The following is a 14,235-nucleotide window of genomic DNA, read 5'->3' on the forward strand; positions in this document are numbered from 1 at the left end:
GGCTCCGTCCTCCCGTTCAACCCCTCCACGATTTCCCCATGTACCATGTACCTGCTTTTTTTTTTTATATAAATAAATTTTTGCTTTAATGGGGTGACATCAATAAATCAGGGTACATATATTCAAAGAAAACATTTCCAGGTTATCTTGTCATTTAGTTCTGTTGCATACCCATCACCCAAAGAGAGATCGTCCTCCATCACCCTCTATCCAGTTTTCTTTGTACCCCTCCCCCTCCCCTTCCCCCTCTCCCCCCTTTCCTCTCCCCCCCCCCCCCCCCCCCCCGTAACCACCACACTCCTGCCCATGTCTCTTAGTCTCGCTTTTATGTCCCACCAATGTATGGACTCCTGCAGTTCTTGTTTTTTTCTGATTCGCTTATTTCACTCCGCATAATGTTATCAAGGTTCCACCATTCTGCTGTAAGTGATCCGATGTCATCGTTTCTTCTAGCTGAATAGTATACCATGGTGTATATGTGCCCCATCTTCTTTATCCAGTCTGCTATTTTTTTTACAGTGATTAAAAGCCTTTAAGCAAACTCTTGTGTGCCTGCTTTTTTTTGTATGTTATATTCATTGCCATGTCCCAAATTTCTGTTTAGAAATTTAATGGGGTGACATTGATCAATAAGAGTACATAGGCTTCAGGTGAACATCCCTATAACCTTTGAACTGTTGATTGCATTGTGGGCCCATCACCCAAAGTCAAATCTGTCACCAAATTAAAAAAAAATAGCACGTTGTCATATAGAAGGAGCGCTATTAATATTTGTTAATGGAATGGACAATTATTCTCGCACAAACAAATCTGGCTTATTTCTTTTTACTGTATTTCAATTTTGCCTTGCAAGTGTTGCAGTGACGCTCATTTTCATTGTGAGAAGGTGACTTTTGACTTTTGTAGGATAATTTAAGCTTATGTAATGTGAGGATATTGTTAGCGCAAAAATAATTATTTTTAAAATTTCAACCTACCAAACTGACAGACTTTCTGAAAATAACCTGATGGTAAATTGGGGACTCTTTGTACCTTTCCTTTTCATGTTTCAAGAGCATATCTTTTAAATATGGAAATGAAGTAAAAAAATACAACACACACACACACACACACAGCAGAATGACCAGCTTTTACCTCTCTTGGCCTTTCAAGTTCTCTTTGCATCTTCCCCAAAATAGAAACCAAGACTGTTAACATACACTGGAGAAAATTTTGGAAAGCTGAAAACGATTAAGCATTTGGCAGATGTCTTACTGTATATGTTTTTTGTTTGCTGTGTCTCTTTTGTATTATAAATTTTTGATGACAGAGAAATATTTATTCTCTGTGTAGAACTAACCACAGGAAAAATGTTGGGTTAACCTAATATTTTTCAGAATTATGCCGTTTCTTATGAACCTTCTCAAGAGAGGAGAGATGCGGCTGACTGTTTTTACTTTACCACTTGTTCCTCTGACATTATTCTTCTGTGAGAATTTTCTGAAGGTAAAAGAATGATCACTTGCTACTTTCCATTCCAAACCCTTAGGATTTTTATAAGTATCTCACAAATGTCTGTCATCTTACAGAAGTTCTTTTGCAACAGTGCAATGGAGCAGTTAAAATGAATTAAAGCTAGCCTGAAATAAGACACCCAGGCAATGGGTGTATAATATCACCGTGTGGTGGACTTTGGTTTATTCATGAAGATGTGTCACAGCACCCTTACATGAGGCTTGACATTTTGTTCCTGGATGATCTTGGTGGCAGTGGTCATAGGAGGAGGGTCGATGTTTGAGCTTCAGTTCATTGACTGCATGGAATACAAGAACCTACAAGGCATGAATAGAGCATAGAGGAGCATTATAGACAGAGGGCTCTGCGACTGAATTTGGCAGCGCCTCTAGTTAATTGTGTGACCCGAAATAAAATAGGGAACATCTCTGAGCCTTAGTTTTACCTTTCCGCAAAATGGGAATGATGCTGCCTTATCTAGAAGGGCTGTTGTCAGGAATGGAGCCCCTGGGTATAAAGCCACACAGCTCGTAGTGGTACCTCCTCGCTGATGAGTCATGATCACCGGAGTCACGCGTTCTCTTTCCCTTTCTTTCCTAGGTACCTGGGGATCACGAGGCCGCTAACATACCCCGTGAGGCAGAACGGGAAATGCATGGCCAAGATGATCCTCTCCGTCTGGCTCCTTTCGGCCTCCATCACCTTACCCCCACTCTTCGGGTGGGCTCAGAACGTCAACGACGGCAAGGTGTGCCTGATCAGCCAGGATTTCGGCTACACGATTTACTCCACCGCTGTGGCGTTCTACATCCCCATGTCCGTCATGCTGTTCATGTACTACCAGATTTACAAGGCCGCCAGGAGGAGCGCCGCCAAACACAAGTTCCCGGGCCTCCCGCGCCTGCAGGAGCCGGACGGCATCCTCTCCCTGAACGGCATGGTGAAGCTCCAGAAGGAGGTGGAGGACTGCGCCAACCTCTCGAGACTCCTCAAACACGAAAGGAAAAACATCTCCATCTTTAAGAGGGAGCAGAAAGCCGCCACCACCCTGGGGATCATCGTCGGGGCCTTCACCGTGTGCTGGCTGCCGTTCTTCCTCCTGTCCACCGCCAGACCCTTCATCTGCGGCACGGCCTGCAGCTGCATCCCGCTGTGGGTGGAGAGGACATTCCTGTGGCTGGGCTATGCAAACTCTCTCATTAACCCTTTTATATATGCCTTCTTCAACCGGGACCTGAGGACCACCTACCGCAGCCTGCTGCAGTGCCAGTACAGGAACATCAACAGGAAGCTCTCGGCCGCAGGCATGCACGAGGCCCTGAAGCTCGCAGAGAGGCCCGAGAGACCCGAGTTTGTGCTGTAAGGTCATTTATCACTATTTTCTTTTCATCTCCTCTCCCCCCACTTTTTTTGAGCTTCTTAAAGTGTATCTCAGAAAGCTTCCTGAATTGGTAGCTAGCTAGCTCATTTTCTGTCAAGCGCATCAGATGTGAATGCAGAATTCTATAATTCGAGCCCTCTGCCCAACAGAATTGTGAAAGCCAAAGGCAGGTGCTTAGTTGGTTTAGAAGACAAGACTGATTTGCCGATGAACTGTACCTAATAGGCTTGGTGACAAGAAAGATGACGTTTCTCTTCCTTTCTCCATTAGTCACATTCAGATTATGTCTTTATAGTTTTAAAATTTATTAGCTTTTTCTGATTTACTTATTTCACTCACCCTGTTAAGTTTAATTTTCTAAATAAAGAAAAAAGGAAAAAAGAAACAAAGAAGAACCACATTAAATTTCATTTATGCATCTGGAGAAAATTTTACATATTTTAAAGTATATATGAAAAAATTAAATTTAAAAATTAAAAAGACAAAATAGTTATCATTTTCACTGCGCTCACTCTTGCAAATATATATATTTGTCGTTTTCTGAAGTGAGAGAGAAGTGGGGAGGCAGAGAAATAGACTCCCACATGCACCCGACTGGGATCCACCCGGCATGCCCGCTAGGGGGTGATGCTCTGCCCATCTGGGGCATTGCTCTGTTGCAAGTAGAGCCATTCTGGCGCCTGAGGCAAAGGCCATGGAGCCATCCTCAGCGCCCCAGCCAACTTTGCTCCAGTGGAGCTTTGGCTGCGGAGGGGGGGGGGGGAGAGATAGAGAGAAGGGAGAAGAAGAAGGGTGGAGAAGCAGATGGATGTTTCTCTTGTGTGCCCTGGCCAGGAATCAAACCTGGGACTTCCATATGCTGGGCCAACACTCTAACACTGAGCCAAGTATTATTTGGCTCAGTAATATTTTTTTGATGACCTCATCAAAAATAAATAAATTTATTTACTGATAAATAAAGGAAGCAGATTCACATAGACTAAAAGCTAATTTTTAGGAAGTGCTGCCCGTTTTAGGATGTTAGGAGTTGAGAACGGATAGAAAGTTGTTAAACTTGTTTAGGAGGTATTAGTGACCTTCCTGGAAGCAATTGCATAGGGTGTTGGGGTCTGAAAAAGGATTGCAAAGGGCCAATGATGATAAGGAAATGGACTTTTCCCATGTCACCCACACGTTAATGAATTTGTCTTTGTGTAGAAGGTAGGTGACAGTATTGTTATTAGATTTGTCAGCAGGTCAAATGAAGATTTTGCTTTCTATTTGAAGTAGAGGAAACATCTTCACGTTTGGAAGTTGAGGGGAAAGACACTAGAATGAGAAGATAGAAGGCACTGGTGAGAAAGGGAGGGGGTTAGTGTTGATCCCGTGAGAAGAGGCGGCCTTCCTCTTCACTCCACTGGGCAGGAAGGAATGGACGAGAACTATGCACCACTGGAGCTGAGCAGGACCTTTCCAGTCATCTTGTTCATGCCCTTCATTTGAAAGAAGAGGCGACTGCAACCTGCTCGGTGAGATGTTTTGCACTGAGCTTGCGGTACCTCTGGGTCTAGATCCCACGTCACGTGAATCTTACTTCTGTCTACTTTTCATATATTGGACTCTTTTATGTTTAATAAAGGCAGCAGAAGATGCCTCTGCTTGCAGCTATCAGGGAGCAGCCCTTCTTAGGGAGGGTACCAGCGTGCCCTCATAGATTGCAATAGAAGCCTGAGCCTCCAAATCTAGGATACTCGCCCAGATGACTCTGAAAACTTCCGGCAACGGATCCTGTTCTCTGTGTTCACTAGAATGCAGCAGGCAGAAAGCTCCCCCTCCTAGGGCTGAGGGATATCATCGTTTCTTGTCCTAGCAACTCAAAGCTGTGAGCCTACAGATGTACTCATTCTTGAACCTGGGTGTAGCTTCACAGGTGTTTATTTTCACATCTGTTACATATACTCCTTTGTACATGTTCACAATAAAAAAAGTTAGAAAAAAATTTTTTTTTAATGAATAGAATTTGGTGTTCTAGAATATAACCAATCTATATTCCCAGGGATCTTTTTTTTTTTTTTTTTTTGTATTTTTCTGAAGCTGGAAACGGGGAGAGACAGTCAGACAGACTCCCGCATGCGCCCGACCGGGATCCACCCGGCACGCCCACCAGGGGCGACACTCTGCCCACCAGGGGACGATGCTCTGCCCCTCCGGGGCGTCGCTCTGCCGCGACCAGAGCCACTCTAGCGCCTGGGACAGAGGCCAAGGAGCCATCCCCAGCGCCCGGGCCATCTTTGCTCCAGTGGAGCCTTGGCTGCAGGAGGGGAAGAGAGAGACAGAGAGGAAGGAGGGGGGGGGGTGGAGAAGCAAATGGGCGCTTCTCCTATGTGCCCTGGCCGGGAATCGAACCTGGGTCCCCTGCACGCCAGGCCGATGCTCTACCGCTGAGCCAACCAGCCAGGGCCCCCAGGGATCTTTTTAGGACTATAAGATCTTATTGAATTCACCACTAGTGTCTGCACACCAGATTTTAAATTCCTTTAAGGAAGGAGCTATGTCTTAGCCAGGTTTCTATTTGCAGATCTAGTATAGCACCTGATACATAATAGATGATAAAAATAATAATGGCTAATAATTATCGAACACTCATCGCATTCTATACACCATTCTACCTGTAAAGTAGGTGCTTCTAACATCCCCAATTTTCTGAAGAATAACTGATGCTCAGAGACATAAAGTGACTTACCTGAGATTACATTTCCCAGTGGTGGATGTGTCTGAATCACCCCAATGCATGTGCTGTTAGCTAGTATGCAACACTATCTGTCCAACGATTTTAGTCTCTAGTGAGTGAAGAGCTGTTGAATAATTTTGAGCTGGGAATTGTAACCATCAGAAGACCATAGAAAAACCTGTTAATAGAGGGTAAGGTAAGTTGCGAGGACACCTTCTTGACAGAGTCTTTGTATAATAGTTTCTCAGATGGAGGAAGTAAGGAAATGATATCGATCGAGTGTTAGGGCTCGGGCTGGGTGATTTTAAGGTGGGGAACGGGTGAGGACTGGGCACTGGTGGGGAACTGGTATGTGGCATATTAGCTTTGGATTGGTGGGTGCAGCTAAGTGAGAGCCTTGAAGCCATTATTAATGAGCAAACTCTTAGTCTTGATAAATAAGCTATATTGATTGGTACGCAACCTGACCTTTTGGAAGCAACTGTTTTCTGGGACAAGTAGCTGGATATTTCCCCTAGTCCCAGAGTTGTTTAGCACAGGAGCAGGAAGGCATGTTGGTTTCAGTTCTCAGGAGTAACACGCTGAGGCATATGTTTGAGGAAAGTCTCTTTGGCAACAGTGAGTAAGGCAGTTAAAATAGAAAGGCTGGGCCCTGGCTGGTTGGTTCAGTGGTAGAGTGTTAGCTCAGTGTGTTGAAGTCCTGGGTTCGATTCCCAGTCAGGGTGCTTAGGAGAAGCACCCGTCTGCTTCTCCGCACTCCCCCTCTCCTTCCTCTCTATCTCTCTCCTTTCCTGCAGCCAAGGCTCCATGGGAGCAAAGTTGGCCCGGGTGCTGAGGATGGCTCCATAGCCTCTGCCTCAGGTGCTAGAATGGCTCCGGTTGCAGCAGAGCAATGCCCCAGATGGGCAGAGCATCGCCCCCTGGTGGGCATGCCGGGTGGATCCCGGTCGGGCACATGCAGGAGTCTGTCTGTCTGTTGCCTCCTGCTTCTCACTTTGGAAAAATACAAAAAAAAATTAAATAAATAAAAATAGAAAGGCTGGTGGCAGAGGGTCCAGTTAAGAAGCAGTGTGGAAACTAGGAAAAACAAAGGAAGTCCTGAACTAGAAAACACCGCTGTGTCTGCATGCCTCCTACACAGCCAGAGAACTCGGGAATTATTGTAGCTAATGATTCACACATAATTCAGAGAGCTCCCAACATGCTAATTTTTCAAATGTTACACAATAGGTTTTCCAGTTTAAAATAATAATAAACCCACATTTATTGAAGACTCACACTTAGGCACTATGCAGAGACTTTGTGTGAATTATATCACTTACTCCTTAAAACTTTATGAGAGGTTGGTTTTCTTCATCTCTCTTCTGAAGATGACAACACAAGGGCTGGGGGAGGGCAAATCATTTTCCAAAGTCATACCTAGAGAAAGTGATTGAGCTGGATTTGAACCTAGGAAAGCTGTGTTTAAAAGTGCTTTTAGGCCCTGGCCAGTTGGCTCAGTGGTAGAGTGTTGGCCCAGCGTGTGAAAGTTCCAGGTTTGATTCCCAGCCAGGGCACACAGGAGAAGCACCCATCTGCTTCTCCACCCTTCTCCCTCTACTTTCTCTCTATCTCTCTCTTCCTCTCCTGCAGCCAAGGCTCCTTTGGAGCAAGGTTGACCTGGGCCCTGAGGATGGCACTGTGGCCTCACCTGAGGTGCTGGAATCGCTCTGGTTGCAACGGAGCAACAGTTCAGATGGGCAGAGCGGTGCCCCCTGGTGGGCATGCCAGGTGGATCTGGTTGGGTGCATATGGAGTCTGTCTCTATGCCTCTCTGTTTCTCACTTCAGAAAAATACAAAAAAAAAAAGTGCTTTTAACTTCCATGCTACTGTGCCTTTTATAAAAGTAAACCAGCTAACGTTAACACTCAAAGATATTTGCCTCTGTGTCTTTAGCTAGAGTGGAGGCTTGGATATTGTTTTCTAATCTAAGATAGGAGTCATCCAACTTTAAATGATGAAAGACCTGATAATAAATATTTTAGGCTTTGCAAGCCATAGGTCTCTACTGAAACTACTTACCTCTACTTTTGTAGTGAGAAAGTAGTGATAGAAGTAACCAAATGAGTATGGTGGTGTACCAATAAAACTTTTTACAAAAATAAGAGGCCAGCTATGATCCACAAGTCATAGTTTACTATCCCTTGATCTAAGAAAGTGACTATCCCCTCTCTGTTTGAATTTATAATATTGATTTTATTTATAATTATAGAATATTAAAATCAATTGGGATGATTAGCCTAAATATCTATTAACTTTAAGAACTATTTTTAACAGACCTTTTAAAAATTTTATTTATTTATTTTAGTGAGGAGAGGGGAGCAGAGAGAGAGAGAGAAAGGAGGAGGAGTTGGATGTATCAACTCTCATATGTGCCATGACCAGGCAAGCCTGGGGTTTTGATCTGACAACCTCAGCCTTCCAGGTCAATGTTTTATCCACTATGCCACCACAGGCCAGGCAAGAACTTTCTAATGAGAGAGTTGGAATAGGTGCTATTTTGAATAATCTAGGCCCTGGCTGGTTGGCTCAGCAGTAGTATGTCGGCCCAGTGTGTGGATGTCCTATGTTCGATTCCTGGTCAGGGCACACAGGAGAAGCGACCATAGCTTTTCCACCCCTCCCTTCTCCCCTCTCTCCCATGGCTCAGTTGGAGCAAATTGGCCCCAGGAGCTGAGGATGGCTTCATGGCCTTGCCTCAGGTGCTAAAATAGCTTGGTTGCCGAGCAACAAAGCAGTGGCCCCAGAAGGGCAGAGCATTGCCCTATAAAGGGCTTGCTGGGTGGATCCTGGTCAGAGTGCATGCAGGAGTTGGTCTCTCTGCCTCCCCACTTCTCACTTAAGAAAAAAAGAAAAGAAAAGAAAATTCTATAGCTGGCAGCTTTTTAGTCAGTTTCAAGGTGGGAATGTTCCTTTTTAATTTCTTGTTTATAATTGTGCCATTCATTGAGGAAAATACAGAAAATGCATCTGTCTTTCCTGTCTTACTACATATGTTTCTACTGGATGGACTGTGCTACACATACACACACACACACACACACACACACACACACATACACACACACACTTTTCTAATAAGAACAAAGAAAATGTGGAAGCAGGAAAAGCTATAGGATCATAACTCAGAGCTTACCCTAACCCAGATCAGGGAATACTCCTGGAAGGGTATGGGCTCGAGTCTGTCTGTGAAGGTGGTCAAAGCATTTACAACTAAAGGAGAGTAGAAATGGCTTTCCAGGTGAGGGGGACATTTGTGTAGAGGCATAGTGTGGGACCTTATGCAAAGGACAGTCTGACTGAAGGTAAGCATTGGAGTGAGGAAAGATTGGGAGATCACCTTGGAATGGTAGAATGAAATGAAATTATGAAGTATCTTCCATTTCAGCCCCAAGAATTTTGTATTTTACTGTAGACAGGTGGTTCTCCACCAGGGGAAATTTTGTCCCCAGGGGACATTTGAAAATTTCTTGAGTCATTTTTTGGTTGTCATAATCAGGGAAGGTGAAAACTAACAGCTATCTCGTGGGTAGAGGCCGGGGGTGCTGCTAGATATCCTGTAATACCCACGCAGTTCCTTACAACAAAGATTTACTCAGCCCCAAATGTCTAGCATGCTAACATTGAGAAGGCCTTGTAGATGCTAGTAATCCATTGACTGGATCTTGCAAACAGTAGAACGGAATTATCAAAGTGACGATGATTGATTCGGTGGCACTGTATGGGATGAATCAGAAGGCTGAAAGTAAAGAGTCTCTTCAATAGCTTGTTTTTTGTTTTGTTTTGGAAATATTTGAGGGCCTACTTATACATGGCAGGGCGTGGCAAGATGAATGACAGTTGTTGCCTCTGGAATCTCATAATCCAGGAGATTGGGACGTGGTGTGGTGGTAGGTAGTAAAAGACTAAATGACCAGGCTACACTCTACATGGTTGCATCAGGTAAACACCAGGCAGATAATCCTAAACAACTAATAACTCCACTGGTCTCTGGAAGAAGGACATGGTGTCCACTCAATAGCTCACAGCAAACCTTGATAGAAGTCTTTGTTTCCCTCCCCATCTCTCTAGTGCTCAGACTTCTTGGGCCGGCCTCGAGACTCAGGGATCCTCCCACTGATCTCTCCAGCTTTCTCCCCCTCTGACTGCTGGGATTCTAGTCACTCTTACTTTTTCCCCTACTTCCACCTTCTTGGCTCTTTTTTCCCCTTCTATATAATAGTATTCTTCCTTTCCTGTGTGAACAATCTACTAGACTATGTAGTGCTACTTTAAACTATTTACTCACTTCTCTGCATATTCTTGATCAACATAACAAGAGGCTCTCAGGATTCTCAGGATTCCTCCTTGGGGTAGGGAGTAGAGGAAAAAAGCTATAAGCATGTCACTGATCATTTCCATTCACTGTTCTATAATCTGAGTGCCCTTTTCAGAAGTATTCAAATACTGGTGTGCTATATATGGAGGAATTCTTTTCTTTTTAATTTGTCGACTTTAGGGGGTTTTTTTGAATTGCTATAAATTGCTTTTTAAATATCACATTTTTATGGCTTTTGCTTTTTGATGCCATTATTGTGAACAGTATTGAAAGGCAGTTTCTAAAGTGCTTCCATATAAAAGAATTTCATGAGATTGTTTTGAAGTAGCTCTTCCTTCCCGTGTCCCTTGTTCTACTTGGTGACTTATTGTCCTTCTCTTCACAGAGGCGCTTCTAATCGCTGTCAGTTGCAGTGGTTAGTCATAGTGGAGGAGCCTGAGTTCCTGCCATCAGTTCTGTCAAGATGCTGCCCAGGGTTAGTGCTGAAGCTTTGGAGTTTAGGGTGCTTCCACCTTTCCTTTATGGAAACCAGTGATTAGAAAAGTAAAATGAAATGAACCCCAGTAGAAACTGTGTGAAGAAGCATCAAGACCCCTAAAGTCCTGGATAACTGTGATGGGGTGTTGCTTTAAAGACAGGAAAAAAAACCCAATAGTTTGCTATTTCTTGGGCTTTCCGCCTCAGAGCAGTATTTTCCTCACCATGAATTAGCTGGACTTACGTACTTTATTTTTATGAAATCATCAATTAATAATAATAGCTTGTTTGCTTCCTGCTTTCCAGTTGCCTACATTTTAACTTTGCAACATCTCTTTCAAGTAGGAAAGGCAGGCAATTGCCCTCTCTTCCTTTTTACAGAATATTTCTTTCATAGACAGTAAGTACATGTAGCAGAAAGTAAAATCAAGCGGTACAGATGGGTGTGGATGGAAACACGTCTTAGAGGGGCATCTTAGCAAGAAAATACCCGTGGTGGCAATTATGAAGGAAGCGATAACCTGGGTGGGTTGTGAATGGAGAGTAAGATTTTAGCCAGAAGGGATAGCAGGGGTGGAGGTGGGGTGGGGGCTACTCAGAGCGGAGGGGGGAGTACGGACAGAGGCGTGCAGATGTGGACGGGGCGTGTCTTTAGCAATACTGGAAGCGGGGTAGATTGGCATCAGCATGGAGGGCCAGGTGGACAGGATGCGTGGGGGGACAGATGAAGGCCTTTGAGGAACAGTGAGACCAGGACTGCAGTGTAAACAGGGGTTCACATGGGAGAAGGGATGTGGGTTAGGAAGCCAACGTAAAAGTGAGGTCTGTGCCAGGAGGGCCCGCCCAAGGAGAGTGCTGTTGACTAGGACAGAGGCCAGATGTTGCCATTTGGAAGTTGGAAGTTGACGAGCAGATGGGTGGGGAGGAATGGGAGACTCGGAGGTGGATCTGCGGCTTGAAGCCTGAAAGGACAGTTCCGGAAGTACTGAGGCTCCAGCGGAAGTGCAGTCGTCGTGTGTGTGTGTGTGTGTGTGTGTGTGTGTGTGTGTGTGTGTGTGTGTGTGTGTCCCGCGCTGAGAAGAGGCGGAGCCCGGCCAGAGGACATGTGGGGACACAGCCCGTTCTCGGTGCCTGCTCCCGGGTGCCCAGGAGCCTGGGGCCGTGGGTCTGGGCTCAAGCCTGGCCTCAGTCTTGTCTTCAGGCACCATCGTATGAAATGAGGGGCAAAGCAAGAGATGTTGGCTTGTAGAGAAATGGATTCGGTCACTGGGAAAAACCCATCTGTGGAGTCCTGGTGACCAAGGGAGAGGGGCACTTTCACTGAGATGGGGAGGCAGAGGCTGGAATGCAGGTCCCAGCCCTGGCACCTCAAGACCTGTCTCTCAAGTCTAAGGGTGTAGTGTGGTAAGTCGAGTCTTCTGAGGGGAAGGTGAATGTAGAGCGACAGGGGGAGAATGTACACCAAGGAGGAGACTTTTCCTCAGCCTTTGGCCAGGACTTGTCCATGACTCGTCCATCACTCAGGCCATTTCTGTGATCTGGGAGGAAGGAAGGAAGGGAGGGAGGTTGGGGGTCTCCTGGTCCCTGCACACATGGCTTACTATAATGCACCTACCTAGATCTGAAGGGAAGAACACTTCTCATTAGTAGTCCTCATTATTCTTTTCAAGTAGGGCCAAACCAGTAGTATTTGCGAAGATTTTTTAGAGTAGAGCCATTTTTGGCTATGGCTGTATTATAAAAGTGAATTTCTAAATGGGTTATCTGGGGCTGATTTGCAAATATATCAAGGCCCTGGCAACTTATAAAAGTTATGAAATTTATTAAAAGAGCCACAGCACTTTCTTTTTCCTGTTAGAGAGGCTCGTAACCCCGTGGAAGTCACAAATGCTTCAAACTACTGAATGCTGTAAAAATTAAATCCACCCACCACAAAAGAAAAACATTTATGGTTCTGTTAAATCATTTTCTTGTCTTCTCTCTCTCTCTCTTTCTCTCTCTTTCTCTCTTTATAGACAGAACTCTGACTACTGTAGGAAAAAAAGTCATGATTCATGATCAAAAGCAAAATCATGGAGACGAAATAAACAAGGCAAGACAGAGGTGGAAACTGATGAAATCATTTGCTGAGACTATGGAACGCGGCTTCTGTTCTTTCCTTGGGATGGTTCAAACGTGCCAAGCAGGGCCATCAGTTGTACAAGCATATTACGAGGGAGATGGTGACCTCTCCCCTCCCCCCACCCCCATGGATCAGTGCTATTATGTACAAATGAAAATAGTTCTCAGTTCAAGACAGCCGGCCCAGCCCAGCAGTAAGCTCATGAACCGAGCTGAGTTCCAGAAAGGAAACCATTTCTGGTGCTTTGCATATGTCCCAGTCCGTGCAAGTGGAAGTGGGTTCCAGTGTGCACCTCCCGTGCTTCCGAGTCTAGGCACTGTGGTGAATGTTCAGGAGTCCTTCATGAGACAGAATTAATCTTGTTGTAGGACAGAAGGGTGCTTTTCCAAGCTAACTGCAGTATGCATAGTGTTGACTATGTTGCATGTCCCGTGTTAGAAAACAGAATCCTGTCATCAGCTCATACAGATGATTCCCCAGAGCAGCGTCTGTTTTAAGCTTCTGTCCAACGGTTTGGCTTTTCTGCAGGGTCCGTGCAACGTACTTTCCCACTGACGTACTTGCTTTGTAACTCACTGTTATGGTATAACTCAGGAACAGATCTCAGGATGGAGAGAATCATAAAACCTGAATAAAGCTTTTTCTTGTGCTCACACTGCTTTCTGAGGGGTCCTGAAAGGTGAGGGGATTCATTCCATGATGATTTTTTTACCTAACTGCACTATATGTTAACATGGTGTTGGCGTTGAACTTTTGACTCTCATTACACAGGGGTGCGGTGGGCCCACAGGCCGGTTCAGAACTGTTTGGGGGGAAGAAGTTGGGAGTAGTGGGGTTTCCATGAAAGGAGGTGACGCTTCTGGAAATGGAACATCAGTGTGTTAATAATTCTCACCGAGCAACATTGTGTTAAACTGAATTGTGTGAATCAGAGGTCTCCGGGGACACTCGCTACTGCTAGATGCTCCAGAATACCATTTTGTTCCTTCTAGAGGATTTGTTTTTGTGTTCTCTGTATCTGAAATCAAATGTGTGCCTGGCCAGTTCTGTTTGCCTCCTGTCTCCCTTCCTAAAGTGGTAAACATCAAGGGCAGACAAGGAACCAGAAAAGGGCCCTTTGCAGATAGGATTTTTTTAATGCAACTATGTAATAGTATGAGCTAGGGAGACAGACTGTAGAACAAAAAGAAGAGTACCCTTAAGGGGATAAAATGAATGAAACCTTCATTTGGTTGGAAGAGAACTACAAGAGAATATTCTTTTCCTACCATAAATGTAGCTGTTTCCTCCCAGGCTAATGTAGACTTCCAGCGTGGATTATGAGCCTCTTCCATCACTCCTTACCAGTGTGGGAAAGGGTCTGCCTTTCCTAGAAGGGGATGTGGGCTTGTCCTTCCAGACCGCTGTACAAATTTCTGAACCGTCGACTTGCCAACGTGACTGTATATATACTTATATCCATAATTTAAATGATCAATTCTTGTTAGGTAAATGTTCAATTTGAAAGTGTTTTGTTACATTACATCAAATAAAGTTTATTTGTAGCTGTAATAAAGCAGCTTAAGGAATGATTTTTAGTTGAGGTCTGATGTCATAAATGTTTGCAACACGTCGAACAGCAGAAAGGCAAGCTTACTATATTTGCTAAATCCTAACAGGTGGTTAAGGCAGTTCTGTAACTAATTGCATCTCA

At 44.7% G+C, this 14,235-nt stretch overlaps 1 protein-coding gene across 2 annotated transcripts in view; it reads left to right on the forward strand.

Moving 5' to 3' along the window:
- HTR7 (5-hydroxytryptamine receptor 7) overlaps positions 1–14,032 on the forward strand; it is a 102,299-nt gene extending 88,267 nt beyond the window's left edge. Inside the window, exons 2-3 of one of the 2 annotated variants that reach the window (XM_066355810.1) lie at positions 2,095–2,858; positions 12,436–14,032. In XM_066355810.1, the coding sequence (XP_066211907.1) occupies positions 2,095–2,857 (763 nt within the window). In that variant the 3' untranslated portion in view covers position 2,858; positions 12,436–14,032. The remainder of the gene's footprint in view (positions 1–2,094; positions 2,859–12,435) is intronic. The other variant, XM_066355809.1, reaches the window with a different exon arrangement.
- The last annotated feature ends 203 nt before the right edge of the window (positions 14,033–14,235 follow it).

Source organism: Saccopteryx leptura, chromosome 13 (genome assembly GCF_036850995.1).
Source record: "Saccopteryx leptura isolate mSacLep1 chromosome 13, mSacLep1_pri_phased_curated, whole genome shotgun sequence".
In the NCBI taxonomy this organism is placed as follows: Eukaryota; Metazoa; Chordata; class Mammalia; order Chiroptera; family Emballonuridae; genus Saccopteryx; species Saccopteryx leptura.